This window comes from Pseudophryne corroboree, chromosome 4 (assembly GCF_028390025.1).
Source record: "Pseudophryne corroboree isolate aPseCor3 chromosome 4, aPseCor3.hap2, whole genome shotgun sequence".
Taxonomy (NCBI): Eukaryota; Metazoa; Chordata; class Amphibia; order Anura; family Myobatrachidae; genus Pseudophryne; species Pseudophryne corroboree.
Genome location: NC_086447.1, coordinates 32,323,055 through 32,344,068, shown reverse-complemented (window position 1 = coordinate 32,344,068; position 21,014 = coordinate 32,323,055). Strand labels below are relative to the sequence as shown.

Below are 21,014 nucleotides of genomic sequence, written 5' to 3'. Positions count from 1 at the left end.
GATATATCGGCTTTGGAGTCGCTATAAATCTATTCACTGAGTCATCCATTAGCCTCCCGAATGTTTTCAGAGATGGATTGTTGGAGACAGGATCAAATGTTGATGTACTGTACTTGCGTACAATTTTACTGGTCGAATCAGTTTGCGGTTGATTAGTTGAATTTTGAAAAAATTCCCGTAGCCTTAGTTTCCTATTCATTTGATGTAAATCAGCTTGCCACTCAAAAGGGTCATGTTGATTAGTCGGGACAAAGGAGAGTCCTTTATTTAAAACAGATTCTTCAATGGCTGTTAATGGCCTGGAGGACAAGTTAAAGATCAAGTTGTTTTCTTGGATTTGGTTCCTTTTGTGGATCCTTTGGTTTTGTCCGCCGCGCCTCGTTGGCTTGGGCCAGCCTCCGCTCTGGCCCTGGTGGTAGCCCCTAAAGGGGGACGGTTAGCAGAGATAGCATCATCTGAATCTGCGACAACAAAGTCGCTATCACTGTTAGATGAATGATGTCCTTTATCTGGACGTCCCCTTCTTTGCCGGTATGATGTACGTCCCTGGTTTCTGTAATTAGACTTCACCGAATCAGTACCCGTTAGCCATCGGTACACCTGGAAATCCTCATAGTCATTCTGGACTATTTGTAATTTAGATTTTTTGAATTTCAGCAGCTCTTTCCTATAGTTGTCAATTTGTTGTGTTAATTTAGACCAGGTGGCCGCATGTCCTGGATCCGAAATGATTCCAATGTGTGTGGCATTAAGGGCTTCTATTTTGGATTTGGCAATCTGCAGCTCTCGTCCTGATTCCTCTATAACGAGGAGCATCAGGTCGAAGCTGCATTTGTTCAATACAGAAATCCATCTGCGGCAGAATTCGGGATTTGTCCTCCCTATTGTTGGGGTATTGCGGACGCGGAACCCTCTGGGGATCAATTTTTGTCTGAAATAATCAGATAAGGTAGAGCCATGTAGCAAATAGTCAGTCTCCCGTTTTTTTAGGCGTAATAATTGTTTAAATATGTCGTCGACTGTATCATCAGAAGCCTCTGGCACACAATCTGCTGCAAACAAGATGCGATCAGCCTGTGCTTTGTTGAAACTCAATGTGTCCCCAGTTTGAGATGATGTATGAGTGGAACTGTTACCTTCGCCTCTGTTGATGTCAGCGTCTTCCATGTTATATATGCTCTCCACCAATGGTGGTAATAGATCACTAGCACAGTGATGTTAGAAACAATATAAAGTGCGGTGGGTGCCTGGATACTTAGGGGATTAGCCAAACCCCAATACAATACAATATCCAAATAATCCGGCACTCCTGGTACTGGTTCAGCCGCCTGTGTGCCTTTGTCCAAATAAAGGTATGTAATGCAGTCGGAACAATTGAATGTTCAGAACAGGACACGGCACTCCAGGACTAATCAATGAATACTTGTAGTTTTAATGTGACAAAAACCTGCATGAATACGTTGTCTGGGTGAGCACAACCACAGACAGCTGGGATGCAGGATAAATATTACATGGCACAGGCATGCATGACACGATGCGGCATTTCGGGACACATCAGGTCCCTTCCTCAGGTGATGCTAGTGCCCAGCGAACAGCATGAAACGGACATACAACAATAAACTTACCTATATAGCAACCCCCTTGTCAGCACACCTGGTCCAGGAGACGCGTGGAACCTCCGGTCCGGCCGAGGCGCCTAGACGGTGACGTCATCGGGACGCGGCGGTTGCCGTGGAAACCCGATGTGCGGGGAATCACACGCTGTCCCTGGCTGGCTAGCCTGACAGGGGGAGCCATATACCTAATAAACAAACAACATATGAGAAGTGACATATATACAACTAGTGGAGATAAAAACAGTATACAGTGAAAATTGTGCGACCTGTATATGCAACAGCGATGTGCTCACCCAGACAACGTATTCATGCAGGTTTTTGTCACATTAAAACTACAAGTATTCATTGATTAGTCCTGGAGTGCCGTGTCCTGTTCTGAACATTCAATTGTTCCGACTGCATTACATACCTTTATTTGGACAAAGGCACACAGGCGGCTGAACCAGTACCAGGAGTGCCGGATTATTTGGATATTGTATTGTATTGGGGTTTGGCTAATCCCCTAAGTATCCAGGCACCCACCGCACTTTATATTGTTTCTAACATCACTGTGCTAGTGATCTATTACCACCATTGGTGGAGAGCATATATAACATGGAAGACGCTGACATCAACAGAGGCGAAGGTAACAGTTCCACTCATACATCATCTCAAACTGGGGACACATTGAGTTTCAACAAAGCACAGGCTGATCGCATCTTGTTTGCAGCAGATTGTGTGCCAGAGGCTTCTGATGATACAGTCGACGACATATTTAAACAATTATTACGCCTAAAAAAACGGGAGACTGACTATTTGCTACATGGCTCTACCTTATCTGATTATTTCAGACAAAAATTGATCCCCAGAGGGTTCCGCATCCGCAATACCCCAACAATAGGGAGGACAAATCCCGAATTCTGCCGCAGATGGATTTCTGTATTGAACAAATGCAGCTTCGACCTGATGCTCCTCGTTATAGAGGAATCAGGACGAGAGCTGCAGATTGCCAAATCCAAAATAGAAGCCCTTAATGCCACACACATTGGAATCATTTCGGATCCAGGACATGCGGCCACCTGGTCTAAATTAACACAACAAATTGACAACTATAGGAAAGAGCTGCTGAAATTAAAAAAATCAAAATTACAAATAGTCCAGAATGACTATGAGGATTTCCAGGTGTACCGATGGCTAACGGGTACTGATTCGGTGAAGTCTAATTACAGAAACCAGGGACGTACATCATACCGGCAAAGAAGGGGACGTCCAGATAAAGGACATCATTCATCTAACAGTGATAGCGACTTTGTTGTCGCAGATTCAGATGATGCTATCTCTGCTAACCGTCCCCCTTTAGGGGCTACCACCAGGGCCAGAGCGGAGGCTGGCCCAAGCCAACGAGGCGCGGCGGACAAAACCAAAGGATCCACAAAAGGAACCAAATCCAAGAAAACAACTTGATCTTTAACTTGTCCTCCAGGCCATTAACAGCCATTGAAGAATCTGTTTTAAATAAAGGACTCTCCTTTGTCCCGACTAATCAACATCACCCTTTTGAGTGGCAAGCTGATTTACATCAAATGAATAGGAAACTAAGGCTACGGGAATTTTTTCAAAATTCAACTAATCAACCGCAAACTGATTCGACCAGTAAAATTGTACGCAAGTACAGTACATCAACATTTGATCCTGTCTCCAACAATCCATCTCTGAAAACATTCGGGAGGCTAATGGATGACTCAGTGAATAGATTTATAGCGACTCCAAAGCCGATATATCACAACCTATCATTAGAGCAGCGTCAAGCACTGAAAGATCTGAGTTCAGACAGGTCCATAATTATTCGTCCTGCGGACAAGGGCGGCAGCATTGTGCTGCAAGATCGGGCACAGTATATCGAAGAAATTATGAGGCAACTCGCATGTTCAGAAACCTATACTAAACTGGACAATGACCCGACAATGAGGTTCCAAAAGGAACTCAATACTGTACTGGAACAGGCGGTGCAGAACAAGCTAATAGATCCGAAATTGAAAGAAGCTCTCCTTCCTAAGAATCCGATTGTTCCTTGCCTATACACATTACCTAAGGTTCACAAAGACTTAGTGAACCCCCCTGGCAGGCCAATTGTGTCTGCGAGGGGCTCCTTATATCAACCAATTGCTGAACTTTTGGACTCTCTCCTCCAACCACATGTGATCAAACGACGAACCTATTTAAAGGACACCACGACATTCCTTAGAAGAATTGTGGAATTTGATGGACTATCAGATGATACCTTACTATGCACGATGGATGTCTCCTCTCTCTATACGTCAATTCCGCATAGAGAGGGTTTAGAGGCAATGAATAGATTCATTGGTAATCTTGATGACGAATTGGGCCTGGACACAACACTTTTTCTTAAGTTACTAGAATTAGTACTTACCAGAAATTATTTTTTGTTTAATGGTTTATTTTATTTACAGCTTGCCGGATGTGCCATGGGCAGTAGTGTGGCACCGGCATATGCCAATGTTTTTATGTTCGATCAAGAACAGAAATTATTTTTTGATAATCTGCATTATAGTCAAAATATCGTGTGGTTTATCCGTTATATAGACGACTTATTTATGTTATGGAAAGGGAGTAAAGTAGCCTTTGAGGAGATGATGCATAATATCAATCACACACCAGGACCAATCAAATTTACTTTTATCTGTAAATCAGATCAGATTGATTATTTAGATGTGACAATCCATTTGAAAGGGGGTCAATTAGTCTCGACAGTATTTTATAAGAACACGGACCGTAACTCTTTGTTAGAGGCTAGTAGCCACCATCCAGTAGCATTAAAGAGGGGTCTCCCCTATTCCCAGATGTTAAGAGTGGCACGCATCACCAGTGATCCGACTCAATTAGATGACGCACTGCAAATAGTGGTCAATAAATTTAAGAAGCGGGGTTACAATCCCAAAGATCTAGAGATGACCAAAAATAAAGTAATGTGTCAAGATCGGACAGTGATGCTCCAAGACACTCCCACTCGAAATCGTGTGGATGATAAATTCATCTGGTCTACCAGATACTCTACCTCTAGCCCCATTATACCACGTGCTAGCAAGGCTTTATGGCCCATTATTAAAACTGATAAGTCTTTACCGAGTTTTCAAAATACTCAAGTTATGACTAGTTATAAACGGGGCCGCAATTTGCGTGACCACTTAGTCAAAACTGACATCACAGACCTTACCCCCCAACCTGGGTTGTTCGGATCAATCAAAAAGGCAGGCTGTTACAAATGCCCCTCATGCATCACATGTTCCTCTTTGATTACAGGCTCCTCCTTTACTCATCCCGTCACTAACCAAAAATTTTCGATTAGACATGTGTTGAACTGCACCACTAGATTTATTATTTACTACATTATCTGCCCTTGCTCATTAATGTACGTTGGTCTTACTACCCGCACATTGCGGGAACGTATGGCCTTACACCGGTCCAATATCAATCAGGCTTTAACGGGTAAAGCCAATGATCAACCAGTGTCCAGACATTGTTGTGCTAAAGCACACACGTTATCAGATTTGCGTTATCAAATGATAGATCACGTTCCACAATCATTGCGAGGAGGCGACAGGGTTTTGGCACTCCATAGATTGGAAGCCAAATGGATAGTTAGATTAAATACATTGCACCCTGCAGGTTTAAACGAAAAAATCAATTGGAATTACTTACGATATCATTGAGGCATATGATGAGGCTTCCAGTTGGATTCATTATAGGAGGTTGTTTGCATAATAATGTGTTCTTTATATACTGCTTGTTACATGCAGGGCGTACCAGTATGTTGTAAACTTATTGTGTTCCTCAGAATATAGTTATTAGAATTCATGTTCCCTTTGCTTCTTAGCCAGCGGTTAATCTATACCATGTTCTTTTAATGTATTACATGTGATTTGCGTGCACTGGCGATGCGCCACATATTATGTGGCACATCGCTGTTGCATATACAGGTCGCACAATTTTCACTGTATACTGTTTTTATCTCCACTAGTTGTATATATGTCACTTCTCATATGTTGTTTGTTTATTAGGTATATGGCTCTCCCTGTCAGGCTAGCCAGCCAGGGACAGCGTGTGATTCCCCGCACATCGGGTTTCCACGGCAACCGCCGCGTCCCGATGACGTCACCGTCTAGGCGCCTCGGCCGGACCGGAGGTTCCACGCGTCTCCTGGACCAGGTGTGCTGACAAGGGGGTTGCTATATAGGTAAGTTTATTGTTGTATGTCTGTTTCATGCTGTTCGCTGGGCACTAGCATCACCTGAGGAAGGGACCTGATGTGTCCCGAAATGCCGCATCGTGTCATGCATGCCTGTGCCATGTAATATTTATCCTGCATCCCAGCTGTCTGTGGTTGTGCTCACCCAGACAACGTATTCATGCAGGTTTTTGTCACATTAAAACTACAAGTATTCATTGATTAGTCCTGGAGTGCCGTGTCCTGTTCTGAACATTCAATTGTTCCGACTGCATTACATACCTTTATTTGGACAAAGGCACACAGGCGGCTGAACCAGTACCAGGAGTGCCGGATTATTTGGATATTATATATATATATATATATATATACTACAAATAAGTGTATACATATGGTAGATTGCTATTTGGATCATGGTCCTGGCTGGGTAAGTTGTGCTGGGTGATTCCGGGGACTGTCCTCTCCTCTGTAGTTGGAAAGTGACGGCTGGATTCATTCCTGATGTGTAGTTTCCTCCCTGTGCTATGGGAAGTCCTCTCCTGACTGATGACCATCTCCTTCTGTTATATATATATGTTCCAGCGAGGGCCATGGGAGGCTGACTGTGTTTTCAGTGAAAGCGATCTTGGCGACCATGTGCGGGGGGAAGATCCTGGACAAGTTGAGATGTAAGTTTGGACTCCGCGCTCTGTTCCAGTGTGTAAGTAGTTGCTGGGCTCTGCAGGGCCACCCATAGGCTCCTCTGTGTAGTAGTGAGGTCCTATCAGCACGGACTGGACTAGTGTATAGTGACAGTCACTGTGTGTGTAGTGCTGGTTACAGTACATGCAGGGTGCAGTGCGGGGATACCGTCATTAGGCCGACACCACTTAGGTTGACAGTCATTAGATCGACCACTATAGGTCAACAGGGTCACTAGCTCAACATGAGTTTTTCAATTTTTTTCAATTTTTGGACTTTTTCATACTTTACGATCCACGTGGACTACAATTGGGAACGGTAACCTGTGCCGAGCGCAGCCGTAGTGGAACGTGGCACTATTTGGGGTTCCCGGTCACTGTACGGAGAAAACGACACCAAAAAACATTAAAAAAACCTCAAGTCGACCTAGAGACCGTCTACCTAATGACTGTCGACCTAAGTTGTGTCGACCCAACGACCCATGAGGGTCATTCTAACCCGATCGCACGCTGCAGTTTATCGCAGCGGTGCGATCGGGTCAGAACTGAGCATGCGCCGGTGCCGCAGTGCGCCGGCGCATGCCAGGCAGCCGAAGGCCGTCGGGCCGCTACGATCCGCTACGATCGCCTCTGTCTGAGGCGGTCGCTGGGCAGGAGAGGGGGGGGCGCGGAACGGCGGCGTTTGGACGCCGTTTCGTGGGCGCAGTCCTGCCAACACAGGCGTGGCCGGACCAAACGGGGGGCGGGCCGCAGCGGCTGCGTTAAGTCATACGCAGCCGCTGCAGGCCGGGGAGCGATGAGCAGCTCCCGGCCAGCACACAAAAGCTGCGCTGGTCGGGAGATACTCTTGAAGTTCAAAGGCATCACCGCTGTGCGATTCCTTTGCACTTCTGCGGGGGGGGGGGGGGGGAATGGGCACTGACATTCTGGGCGGGATAGCCCTGTGCTGGGCGTCCCCCCGCATGTCAGTGTGAATGATCGTAGCTGTGCTAAATTTATCACAGCTACGATCAACTCGGAATGACCCCCATATCCGCAGTCTGAGTAATATCACAAGCTCCCCCTGCTGGAAGAATGTGGAAGTACACGGCATCGGCCCGTCCTGTATACAGACACTCACCGTCTAGCCAGAGATACTGTGAGGTCCAGGGAAGTAATGACTGTCCATGCATTGTATTGTTTGTACATTATATCCTCTACTGCACAGGTTCTCAAACTCGGTCCCCAGGACCCCACACAGTGCATGTTTTCCAGGTCTCCTCACAGAATCACAAGTGAAATAATTAGCTCCACCATGTGTCAGTGAGTAATTAATACACCTGTGCACCTGCTGTGTTACCTGCAGAACATGCACCGTGTGGGGTCCTGAGGACAGAGTTTTCAGACCTATGCTCTACTGAGTCCCAGTATTTCATTGTAAATGTATCTATAGCAATGTAATCCAGGCTGAGATGTTTTTATTATTTTATACCACGCTCTGAAACATGTGGTGCTGTGGAACTACAAGTCCAAGCATGCTTTGTCAGTCACTAGTGTCTGTGCCTTAATGTTCTTAATGCCAGATAGTGGTTAGTTTGGAAAACCATATATGACTGTAGTCTCTAACATATAGCTCTGGCTGGTGGGTCATGCTGAGACTTATAGTTCCGCATAAGAGCCCCGATTGCTTACCTCTGTGTTACACTGTGTGTGTGTGTTACCAAGGGAGGTTTCCTTTTAAATCCGCATCATCTCTTAATTGGTATTTTATCTCCCATTAGACTCCAGAACATTTTCAACCGGCTAGCGCCCTCTGCTGGAGGATTGTGGTCAGGTTGGTGTGTAGAGATGGATTTACGTCTTACTAACATCACTCTGCCACCTGTACGTAACTCTCTAGCACGGTGTGTAACTCATCACTAGTCTGTAACTACTTAACACACATCCTAGCTGGGTTCTAGATCACCAGCCTGTGGCCGAGCGTACCAAACCTAACACCGGGGAGCTTGTGTCACCTAACCACAACCTCTGCCCCAGGTCTCCTGAGAGGGGAACGGCCACTCAGCCAGAAGTACAAGTTCCCCTAATGTGCTCTGTATACATTAGCCATTGGCCTCTGAACTCTCTGCCAGCATTCCCAGTAATCATTGACAGACCGGAAGTCTGGTGTGCCTAGGATATATCCCCCCCTCCCCCCCCCCCCCCCCCTTCAGATCTCCATCTTTCCTGCACATTAAGTGTAACTTGTATTTAAGCACCATAGGGCTCTCCCCCCTGCTGACAACTTTAATTTATTAGTGTGTACACGTCCTCCTGCTACTTTTACTATAGACGGTGCCTGTATCTTCCAGTGATATCTATTTGCCGTTGTCACCATTAGATGCGATGCATATTACCTTAGCTCTGTGTATCGCATGCAGACCAACCTAGTTTAGGCTTGGCCCTGAGGTTCTGGATAATGTAACAGCCATGGTGAAAAGCACAGAACAGTAACACAAAGTGTGCAGTAAAGGACGTAGCATGGAATGAAGGTGGCCTATGCGTGGGAGTCGCTTTCATTTCAGCCAGTACTTAGGTACTATATAGTCATGAAGTGAGTAAGCTGTGTGGCAATGGAGTAGCAGTGGAGTTACATAAACACGGCCCCAGTGGACAGCTCGGCCTCTGTGTTTATGGGCCGGTCACGGAACCAGACTCTTACTATTGCTCATCAGGTTGTATTGGCAATTATTCTGCACACAGCACAGTACTGACCTGACCCATAATCTGTGTGTAATCGGGGCCGTTACCACATTACACAACACGAGACTGAAAGGGGCGCGGTGACCCCGCTGTATGTCCGTCATGGGACCCTGTAACGCGCTCCTCTCTTCTCTTACCCAGATATCTTCTCCCAAGTGTCCGACTCCAGCGGCTTCATGGTCTACGCCAAGTTCGACCAGTTCCTGAGGGAAGTGCTGAAGCTCCCCACGACGGTGTTTGAGGGCCCCTCATTTGGGTATACAGATCACTCCACGCGGACGTGTTTCCCACCGCAGGTAAGGGGCTGGGGTATCTCTCAGAATGTAGTGTTGTAAGATGTTCACCAGAGATGACGGTACTGTTCCGGTCTCTGATTTAGGGACTATGAAATACAGGGATATTACAGGTCACCGTGGAATTCTGGGACCATGTGACCCAAGTGCGTTCTTATATCTCTGTAGATCACACTAGGGTAATAGTACATGAAGTGTAATATTATACATGTCAGTATTCTCTCTGAACATTAAGTGGACAAAGTTTCATTTTAGAGTACATGGCATTCCCATTAGGAATATATTATTAGGGTATAATAAAACTGTGGCAGGGCTTGCTGGGATGTGTAGTTCCACAGCAGCTGGAGGACCGCATACTGAGTACCCCTTTCTTTAAATTTTTTAACCCTTTTGAGGTTATATCCTATTAAATGTGCAATCACACCTAGAGTTGGAATCCCATCAGAGATCATTACCGGCCACCTATTTCTCTAGTGGTGACGGAGACTCTGAGGACCAGGAGTAAAGGTCTCTCTCTGTGTCCGGAGTCCGTGGTTCTCTGCTCACCCATTATTCCCTGTGTGGGAGGTATAATGACTGCAGCGGAATAGGGTCCCATGGTTATATACATATCCGCACAGCAACTCACCCACTGCGTGCCGCGTCCTCTGCCTGTCGCTGTCTGACACCACGTGGAGAGCCAGGGTACAGTGTGAGGCGTGCGTTCTGCTCTCTGCTCTGTTATATATAACACGTCACCATTGCTCTGTCACATTCCTGTCTTGCAGAAGAAGATTGCGCTGAACATGTTCTTGGACACAATAATGGCTGATCCCCCTCCGCAGTGCCTTGTCTGGTTACCCCTCATGCACAGGCTTGCCCATGTAGAGAATGGTGAGTAACAGACAGACGTCACCTATTGCTCTGTATTCTCAGTTGCTGCAGTGTATATAGTATGGGGATAATGGTATCTGTAAATCATTGGTCTAGTACAGAGGTTCCTAAACACGCTCCTCAAGGCTCCCTAACGGTCCAGGATTTATAGCTATCCCCTGCTAAGCGCCGATGGTTAAATCAATTTGTCTGAGTTACTAATTACGTCACCAGTGGCCATTCATGGATAGCCTTAACACCTGAAAAAAATACAAAAGTGCACTGGTTTCTGTCTAGTGCGCAAAAAATAGGTGCAGCCTAAATCAAATTTCCACCATGGAGGCGTCTCCCACAGCGCCAAAGAATATAGAATGCAAAACAGGAAATTGGTGAAAACAATAAGTGGCGCTCCTCTAAAATGGGTACTACATTGATATCACAAATTTATATAAAGAGAGTATATCTCAACAATATACATTCCTGTAGGTCACTTGTATCCTCAGCACGTAAAAAAATCCACCGCACTCTGCCAGGTATTCTCCCTCTTGGTTAGTTCTCTCTCAGAATCAACCAGGTGACCTCCCGGGTTTACAGCCTCCTGGATCCGATAAGCGCCTCCACCAGATGCCGATTAGGTGATTTCCCCACACCTCACCAACGCGTTTCAGGTCCTAAGCTGGACCCTTTTTCATGGTAGTCCCTTGAAAAAGGGTCCAGCTTAGGACCTGAAACGCGTTGGTGAGGTGTGGGGAAATCACCTAATCGGCATCTGGTGGAGGCGCTTATCGGATCCAGGAGGCTGTAAACCCGGGAGGTCACCTGGTTGATTCTGAGAGAGAACTAACCAAGAGGGAGAATACCTGGCAGAGTGCGGTGGATTTTTTTACGTGCTGAGGATACAAGTGACCTACAGGAATGTATATTGTTGAGATATACTCTCTTTATATGAATTTGTGATATCAATGTAGTACCCATTTTAGAGGAGCGCCACTTATTGTTTTCGCCAATTTCCTGTTTTGCAGCCTTAACACCTGGCCTGTCAGGGTGCCTAGAGGAGCGTGTTTATGTGCTTATTGTATACCCTATGCAATTTATGTTTAGAGCCAGATTATGCTGTTGATTAAATGCAAGCTCTGTGGTTCATTCTGCATGGAACTGGCGAGTGGTTGTGTATGTAGTATGTAGTGCTTCCCTGTACTGTATGTTCTCTTATCTTCAGTATACACCTGGCGTTATGTCTACTCTTCCTCCATGTGTGTGATGTGACCATTCTCTCTACTATACTATGGAATCCACTACAGTCCCACATCTGCACTACAGCCGTCACCCTACATTCTCTGTTCCTCATCCTCAATGTGACCCTACATTCTCTGTTCCTCATCCTCAATGTGACCCTACATTCTCTGTTCCTCATCCTCAATGTGACCCTACATTCTCTGTTCCTCATCCTCCATGTGACCCTACATTCTCTGTTCCTCATCCTCAATGTGACCCTACATTCTCTGTTCCTCATCCTCAATGTGACCCTACATTCTCTGTTCCTCATCCTCAATGTGACCCTACATTCTCTGTTCCTCATCCTCAATGTGACCCTACATTCTCTGTTCCTCATCCTCAATGTGACCCTACATTCTCTGTTCCTCATCCTCAATGTGACCCTACATTCTCTGTTCCTCATCCTCAATGTGACCCTACATTCTCTGTTCCTCATCCTCAATGTGACCCTACATTCTCTGTTCCTCATCCTCAATGTGACCCTACATTCTCTGTTCCTCATCCTCAATGTGACCCTACATTCTCTGTTCCTCATCCTCAATGTGACCCTACATTCTCTGTTCCTCATCCTCAATGTGACCCTACATTCTCTGTTCCTCATCCTCCATGTGACCCTACATTCTCTGTTCCTCATCCTCAATGTGACCCTACATTCTCTGTTCCTCATCCTCAATGTGACCCTACATTCTCTGTTCCTCATCCTCAATGTGACCCTACATTCTCTGTTCCTCATCCTCAATGTGACCCTACATTCTCTGTTCCTCATCCTCAATGTGACCCTACATTCTCTGTTCCTCATCCTCAATGTGACCCTACATTCTCTGTTCCTCATCCTCAATGTGACCCTACATTCTCTGTTCCTCATCCTCAATGTGACCCTACATTCTCTGTTCCTCATCTTCAATGTGACCCTACATTCTCTGTTCCTCATCCTCAGTGTGACCCTACAGTCTCTGTTCCCCATCCTCAATGTGACCCTACATTCTCTGTTCCTCATCCTCAATGTGACCCTACATTCTCTGTTCCCCATCCTCAATGTGACCCTACATTCTCTGTTCCCCATCCTCAATGTGACCCTACATTCTCTGTTTCCCATCCTCAATGTGACCCTACATTCTCTGTTCCTCATCCTCAATGTGACCCTACATTCTCTGTTCCTCATCCTCAATGTGACCCTACATTCTCTGTTCCTCATCCTCAATGTGACCCTACATTCTCTGTTCCTCATCCTCAATGTGACCCTACATTCTCTGTTCCTCATCCTCAATGTGACCCTACATTCTCTGTTCCTCATCCTCATTGTGACCCTACAGTCTCTGTTCCCCATCCTCAATGTGACCCTACATTCTCTGTTCCCCATCCTCAATGTGACCCTACATTCACTGTTCCCCATCCTCAATGTGACCCTACATTCTCTGTTCCCCATCCTCAATGTGACCCTACATTCTCTGTTCCTCATCCTCAATGTGACCCTACATTCTCTGTTCCTCATCCTCAATGTGACCCTACATTCTCTGTTCCTCATCCTCAGTGTGACCCTACATTCTCTGTTCCTCATCCTCAGTGTGACCCTACATTCTCTGTTCCTCATCCTCAATGTGACCCTACATTCTCTGTTCCTCATCCTCAATGTGACCCTACAGTCTCTGTTCCCCATCCTGAATGTGACCCTACAGTCTCTGTTCCCCATCCTCAATGTGACCCTACATTCTCTGTTCCTCATCCTCAATGTGACCCTACAGTCTCTGTTCCCCATCCTCAATGTGACCCTACTGTCTCTGTTCCTCATCCTCAATGTGACCCTACAGTCTCTGTTCCTCATCCTCAATGTGACCCTACAGTCTCTGTTCCCCATCCTCAATGTGACCCTACATTCTCTGTTCCCCATCCTCAATGTGACCCTACATTCACTGTTCCCCATCCTCAATGTGACGCTACATTCTCTGTTCCCTATTCTCAATGTGACCCTACATTCTCTGTTCCCCATCCTGAATGTGACCCTACAGTCTCTGTTCCCCATCCTCAATGTGACCCTACAGTCTCTGTTCCCCTTCCTCAATGTGACCCTACAGTCTCTGTTCCCCATCCTCAATGTGACCCTACAGTCTCTGTTCCCCATCCTCAATGTGACCCTACAGTCTCTGTTCCCCATCCTCAATGTGACCCTACAGTCTCTGTTCCCCATCTTCAATGTGACCCTACAGTCTCTGTTCCCCATCCTCAATATGACTCAACATTCTCTGTTCCTCATCCTCAATATGACCCTACAGTCTCTGTTCCCCATCCTCAATGTGACCCTACATTATCAGTTCCCCATCCTCAATATGACCCAACATTCCCTCTACTATACTATGGATACCACTACATTCCCACATATCCACTATGGACATGACGTGCATTCCCTCTTCTATACTACGGATGCACTACATTCCCATGTTTCCACTATGGACATGACCATGCATTCTCTCTTCTCCACTATGGATAACATGTGCCTATATACTCTCTTCTCCACTATGGATAATGATCTCCATATTCTTATTTCCCACCTGGAAGTTACCCTACATTCTTAACCACCCTGTATGTGACCGTACCGTCTGTCTTCTCCACCTTGGACATGACCCTACGTTCTCTCTTCTCCACCCTGGAAGTTGCCCTGTGTTCTCTTTTCTCCACCCTGGATGTGACCCTATGTTCTCTCTTCTTCACCCTGGAAGTTGCCCTGTGTTCTCTTTTCTCCACCCTGGATGTGACCCTATGTTCTCTCTTCTCCACCTGTGGACATGACCCTACGTTCTCTCTTCTCCACCAGTGGACATGACCCTACGTTCTCTCTTCTCCACCCTGGATGTGATCCTATGTTCTCTCTTCTCCACCCTGGATGTGATCCTATGTTCTCTCTTCTCCACCCTGGATGTGATCCTATGTTCTTTCTTCTCCACCTGTGGACATGAGCCTACGTTCCCTCTTCTCCACCCTGGATCTGACCCTTCATTCTCTCTTCTCTACCCTGGACGCGACGTGTACAGGGCACTAGGTTGTGTCTTCTCCACCCTGGTTGTGACCCTTCATTCTCTTTCCTCCACTCTGGATGTGACCCAACGTTCTCTCTCTCCTCCCTGTACAGGACACTATGTTGTCTCGTCTTCACACTGGATTTGACCCTTCAGTCTCTCTCTTCTTTGTACAGGACACTGTTGTCTATTCTCCACCCTGGACGGGGACACTGTGACCTCCTCTTTGCTTGTGTTTGGCCAAGTGCTTTCTTACTGAGTGTGTTTGGAAAGTAATTATCTGCTCTTATTATTGAATCTTGCCAACAAATTAACACATGGTCAGCAACTTTTATTTTTATAGCAGTTACAATGTATTATCAGTGTTTTACCTCTCTCTCTCTTCACCCTCTCTCACCCTCCATCTATCTCTCCTTCCCCCTCTCTGCCCTTCTACTCCTTCCTCCCTCTCTCTGCCCCCCTTCCCCTCTTTCACCCTCCACCCTCTCTCACCCTCCGTCTATCTCTCCTTCCTTCTACCCCATTCTCTCACTCCCTTCTCCCCCTTCCTCCCTCTCTCTGCCCCCCTTCCCCTCTCTCACCCCCCACCCTCTCACCCTCCGTCTATCTCTCCTTCCCTCTACCCCACTCTCTTATTCCCTTCTCCCCCTTCCTCATTCTCTCTGCCCCCCTTCCCCTCTCTCACCCTCCGTCTATCTCTCCTTCCGTCTACCCCACTCTCTCACCCCCTTCTCCCCGTCCTCCCTCTCCCTGCCCCCCTTCCCCTCTCTCACCCTCCGTCTATCTCTCCTTCCGTCTACCCCACTCTCTCACTCCCTTCTCCCCCTTCCTCCCTTTCTCTGCCCCCCTTCCCCTCTCTCACCCTCTGTCTGTCTCTCCTTCCCTCTACCCCACTCTCTCACTCCCTTCTCCCCCTTCCTCCCTCTCTCTGCCCTCTCTCTCTCTCTCTCACCCTCCGTCTATCTCTCCTTCCCTCTACCCCACTCTCTCACTCCCTTCTCCCCCTTCCTCCCTCTTTCTGCCCTCTCTCTCTCACCCTCCACCCTCTCTCACCCTCCGTCTCCCTCTCCTTCTTTCTACCCCACTCTCTCACTCCCTTCTCCCCCTTCCCCTCTCTCACCCTCCGTCTATCTCTCCTTCCGTCTACCCCACTCTCACTCCCTTCTCCCCCTTCCTCCCTCTCTCTGCCCCCCTTCCCCTCTCTCACCCTCCGTCTATCTCTCCTTCCCTCTACCCCACTCTCTCACTCCTTTCTCCCCCTTCCTCCCTCTCTCTCTCTCTCTCTCTCACCCTCCGTCTATCTCTCCTTCCCTCTACCCCACTCTCACTCCCTTCCTCCCTCTCTCTGCCCTCTCTCCCTCTCTCTCTCTCACCCTCCGTCTATCTCTCCTTCCCACTACCCCACTCTCTCACTCCCTTCTCCCCCTTCCTCCCTCTCTCTGCCCTCTCTCTCACCCTCCACCTTCTCTCACCCTCCGTCTATCTCTCCTTCCCTCTACCCCACTCTCTCACTCCCTTCCTCCCTCTCTCTGCCCTCTCTCCCTCTCTCTCTCTCACCCTCCGTCTATCTCTCCTTCCCTCTACCCCACTCTCTCACTCCCTTCTCCCCCTTCCTCCCTCTCTCTGCCCTCTCTCTCTCTCTCTCTCTCTCTCACCCTCCACCCTCTCTCACCCTCCGTCTATCTCTCCTTCCCTCTACCCCACTCTCTCACTCCCTTCTCCCCCTTCCTCCCTCTCTCTCTCTCACCCTCCACCCTCTCTCACCCTCCGTCTATCTCTCCTTCCCTCTACCCCACTCTCTCACTCCCTTCTCCCCCTTCCTCCCTCTCTCTGCCCTCTCTCCCTCTCTCTCGCTCACCCTCCGTCTATCTCTCCTTCCCTCTACCCCACTCTCTCACTCCCTTCTCCCCCTTCCTCCCTCTCTCTGCCCTCTCTCTCTCTCACCCTCCACCCTCTCTCACCCTCCGTCTATCTCTCCTTCCCTCTACCCCACTCTCTCACTCCCTTCTCACACTTCCTCCCTCTCTGCCCCCTCTCTCTCTCACCCTCCGTCTATCTCTCCTTCCCTCTACCCCACTCTCACTCCCTTCTCCCCCTTCCCCCCTCTCTCTGCCCTCTCTCTCTCACCCTCCACCCTCTCTCACCCTCCGTCTATCTCTCCTTCCCTCTACCCCACTCTCTCACTCCCTTCTCCCCCTTCCTCCCTCTCTGCCCTCTCTCTCTCACCCTCCGTCTATCTCTCCTTCCCTCTACCCAACTCTCTCACTCCCTTCTCCCCCTTCCTCCCTCTCTCTCACCCTCCACCCTCTCTCACCCTCCGTCTATCTCTCCTTCCTTCTACCCCACTCTCTCACGCCCTTCCTCCCTCTCTCTTGCAGTCTTCCACCCTGTGGAATGTTCCTTCTGCCGGTGTGAAAGTATGATGGGTTTCCGCTACCGCTGCCAGCAGTGCCACAGTTACCAGCTCTGCCAGAATTGTTTCTGGCGAGGTCACGCCAATGGTCCACACAGCAACCAGCATCAGATGAAGGAGCATTCCTCCTGGGTAACCGGCCTCAATAGCTCTTTCTCCAGAGTCAGGTTATTTTTACACCACAAAGTCATTTTATAATATCTGTATTGGGCATCCCTGAGTAATGAGCTGAATGTCCATTCCAAACAGCTGTCATCATACCACACACTATACACATAATACTGCCGCGTCCTGGAGAAAAATAGTCACTCCTAGAATGGACACATAAAGCTTTCACTGTTACACTGGCACTACATACAATCATAAAAGTAGTGTAGATGTGTATATATATATATATATGTATGTATATATATATATATATATATATATATATATAAAATAACATTAGTAACAGAATAAAAATAAAGCATAAAATAGAAAAGTCTTCCTAATTTCGTACAGCGAGTCCGTCCTCAGGCGCAGTTGGAATATGCCGAGCTGTGTGCGTAGTTGATAAATCACAGATCCTACTTTTGAGTTACAGAGCGTCTTTACGTGCAACTTTGTGCGTTAAAATGCGTTCTTTTCGCAAAACAGTGTGAACAGGAGGCACACGCAGCTTGTGGTGATTACAGTGATATACGGGAGGCTTATATTCTGTGTGCGAGTCTATAGGTGTCTTGTATTGACGCTTCTCTTTCAATGTTCCTGTCTACTTTGTCCCGTGGGCTTTGGTTAAATTTAGCTAAAGTCCCTGCTGGCGTAAGGTGTAGAGGGGTGGGGGGTAGGATCTATGGGGTAAGTGCCTGCTCTCCTGGATCTAGCCCTATGCCCCAAGAACCCCAGTGTCCCCCGATGGACGATAGCAAAAGTATAATAATCCTCCTATCTATATGTTGTGTTTCTAACCAGTGTCCTCTCCTATATAATAATCAGCATTGGATGATACAGGTATGAGAGAGAGAGAAGCATGTGAGGGGGGTAAATGGAAGGAGGAACTGTCAGGTTTATCTTCTACATAAGAAATAGTTGTTCCTTTCCTCCCCAGCAGAGGGCGTCAGAACACCCTGTATAGGCCGCAGTCACTGGAATACAGAATATTGGTCATGTCATGGATATTGTCATATTGCACATCTGTTACCAGCATGCCCAGCTTTATACTGATACTCCGTACAGTGCAGAGATCAATGGGGGTAATTCAGACCTGATCTCTAGGCTGTGTTTTCATGCAGCGGGCAATCAGGTCTGGACTGCACATGCGTATGCACAGCAATGCGCAGGCGTGACGGTCCGCAGCGCCGAGGAACGACGGGATGGTGCGCCAGCGATCACAAGAAGATTGACAGGAAGAGGGCGTTTGCGGGTGGCAACTGACCGTTTCTAGGGAGTGTCCGGAAAAACGCAGGAGGGACCCGGCGTTTTGTGGGAGGATTCGTGATGTCGGCTCCGGCCCCCGATCGTCGCAGGGGCTGAGTAAGTCCTGGGCTGAGCAGAGACTGCGCAGCTCTCCTGCACATGTGATCGCACACCTACACACACACAATACCCTCCCCATGTAGGCGGCGACTATCTGATCGCAGGGATACAAAAAAATGCTCCCTAGCGAACAGATCTGAGTTACCCCCAATGTCCCTTACACCAGAGAAAGTCTCTGATGTATAATAATCCCTGGTTCTACGCGGAGTGTGCAGTAAGAGTCCGGATGTGCAGTGTATAGGTAGAGAAGACACAGTGTGATTGGTTGTGAGCTGTAGTCTCTGACTAAAGTTCCTGTGAGATGTCCGGGCACAGAACCGTATATAGGCCCTCATTCTGAGTTGACCGCACGTAGCAACTTTTTGCTGCTCGTGCGATCAACTCAGAATGACCACCTATATACGGTTCTGTGCCCGGACATCTCACAGGAACTTTAGTCAGAGATTACAGCCCACATAGCAGGGATGCGATCGCTTGTGCAGCCCTACTATGCTAAAAAAGTTTCAAGCAAAACAAGACCAGGGTATTAGTTTCTTACCCTGTGCGACGGATCCAGCGACGAAGGTCCCGGAATTGATGTCACACATCTGCTTTCGCCTCACCATGCCTGGAAAACGGTGAGTATCCGCCCCCGGAATGCCTCCCGTCTGTCCGTCTTCTTGCGATCGCTGCTGCGATCACTTTTCCCGCAGACGGCATTGCTGCCCAGCGACGACCGTTGCCGAGCAACAACGCGCGCACGCAGTGCGTCCACCGCGCACGCGCATTTCCGACCCGTTCGCACTGCAGCAAAGAACCGCTGCGTGCGAACGGGTCGGAATGACCCCCATAAGCCGCACTGCACACAGAAGACGTCCACGTGTTCCCTTCCTTCCTATGTAGCTCACCAGAGGCCACTGGAGAGACATGATCTTGTACGACTACAAGAGTGGTCTGCGACAGTGGGAGAGTTATGGCCGACTGTGAGCTGACCCTAACCACTGTGTTTGAGTGGTTTGCAGAATTTCTTCATGGACGACGGTCCCTGGAAGAAGACGAGCGCTGCGACCGATCTGTGTCCGCCATCACTGAGGGCAACGTTGCTGCCGTGCAGGCCATAGTTGAGGTGGATGCCCAGTTAGAGAAGAAGACAGGCATCTCATCAGGATCCATCCGCTTGATACTCCACAAAAAGTTTGCCCTGGGAAAGGTTTCTGCACGCTGAGTGCCATGTCAGCAGACTTGAGAGCAGACAGAGGCTTGGGTGACTTGGTGCCACAACATGCTGGCCAGGTTTGATGGTGGTCGCTCAAACTCTGCCTGGGGGATCATCAGCGGCAATGAATCCTAGATCTGCAGTTTTGACCCCGAGATCAAACGACAGTCGACCCAGGAAACCACAGTCGGCCCAGGAAACCACAGTTGGAGGTGGTCCCCCACAGAAGTTCTGACGTGAGTGCAGCGTGGCCAAACAGATGGTGGCGGTTTTTGTAGCCAAGACAGGTCAGTAGCTGCCGTACCACTTGGGCACCAGCGCACTGTCACTAGGGACTGGTACGCCAACCAATTCCTGCTGCAAGTGCTGGAAGCCATTTCGTTGTGGCCTTCACCATCAGGCAATGCACCTGGCCACAAGTCCAGGAAAGTGGTGGATTTTTTTGGCCCATGAATGCATTCAGGAGCTTGTTCATCCGCTGTGCAGTCCATACCCGGCCCCCTGTGACTTCTTGTGTTCCCAAGATGCGTTGGCTTCGTGTCGAGTCACTGGAAGCTGCAGTGGAGACCAGCATGTAGAAGACACACCTGATACCTGCCTCTGACTGGTTCGGCTGCTGCACCAGGCGGCTGAGCGCATGTAACTTCCCATACACTCCCCTGGCGAATACTTTGAAAAAAATTTAATGTTCCCTTTGTTTGTAAATGTGAAGTCAATCCGGAAACTTATTGCACACCCCTCGTGGATAACGTTAGGCCAGCAATATTAAAGGATTGCTACTAGAGATAATAACAGTGTATTTCTGTTGGGTGAAGCAGTACTTTATATGGGCTCCTATTATAGCACAATTGCGGGTATATGGCAGCGGCTGCACGGTGGGGGCTGGTTGGCACCAGTAGCGTACATCGCCAGCGTCACATACACCCGCACCCATAGTTTTAAGCCATTTGTTTGCTGGTGAAATGGGGATCACGCGTCTCTTGTACATCGGATACAATTCTCCACCTCACATATGAACAACAAATCCCTAAAGCCAGCACACAAGCACATTAATATATCCACACGCAGCAACAAAAGCGCCTGTCAGCGGTGCGTTACTAATCGCTCTGTTACTATGTATCTTTGTGTTGTGGATATAGTCAGGTTACAGCAAAGAGTTTCCTTTGTCCCCGGTATGTCACATGACCATCGTCCTGCTCTCAGCGTCCTGACGAAGGC

General features: G+C 48.1%; 1 protein-coding gene across 1 annotated transcript in view; it reads left to right on the top strand.

The window, feature by feature from the left end:
- DTNB (dystrobrevin beta) overlaps positions 1-21,014 on the top strand; it is a 258,375-nt gene that overhangs the window by 73,991 nt on the left and 163,370 nt on the right. Inside the window, exons 5-8 of the mRNA XM_063919158.1 lie at positions 6,424-6,509; positions 9,384-9,538; positions 10,303-10,408; positions 17,052-17,218. Of these exons, the coding sequence (XP_063775228.1) occupies positions 6,424-6,509; positions 9,384-9,538; positions 10,303-10,408; positions 17,052-17,218 (514 nt within the window). The remainder of the gene's footprint in view (positions 1-6,423; positions 6,510-9,383; positions 9,539-10,302; positions 10,409-17,051; positions 17,219-21,014) is intronic.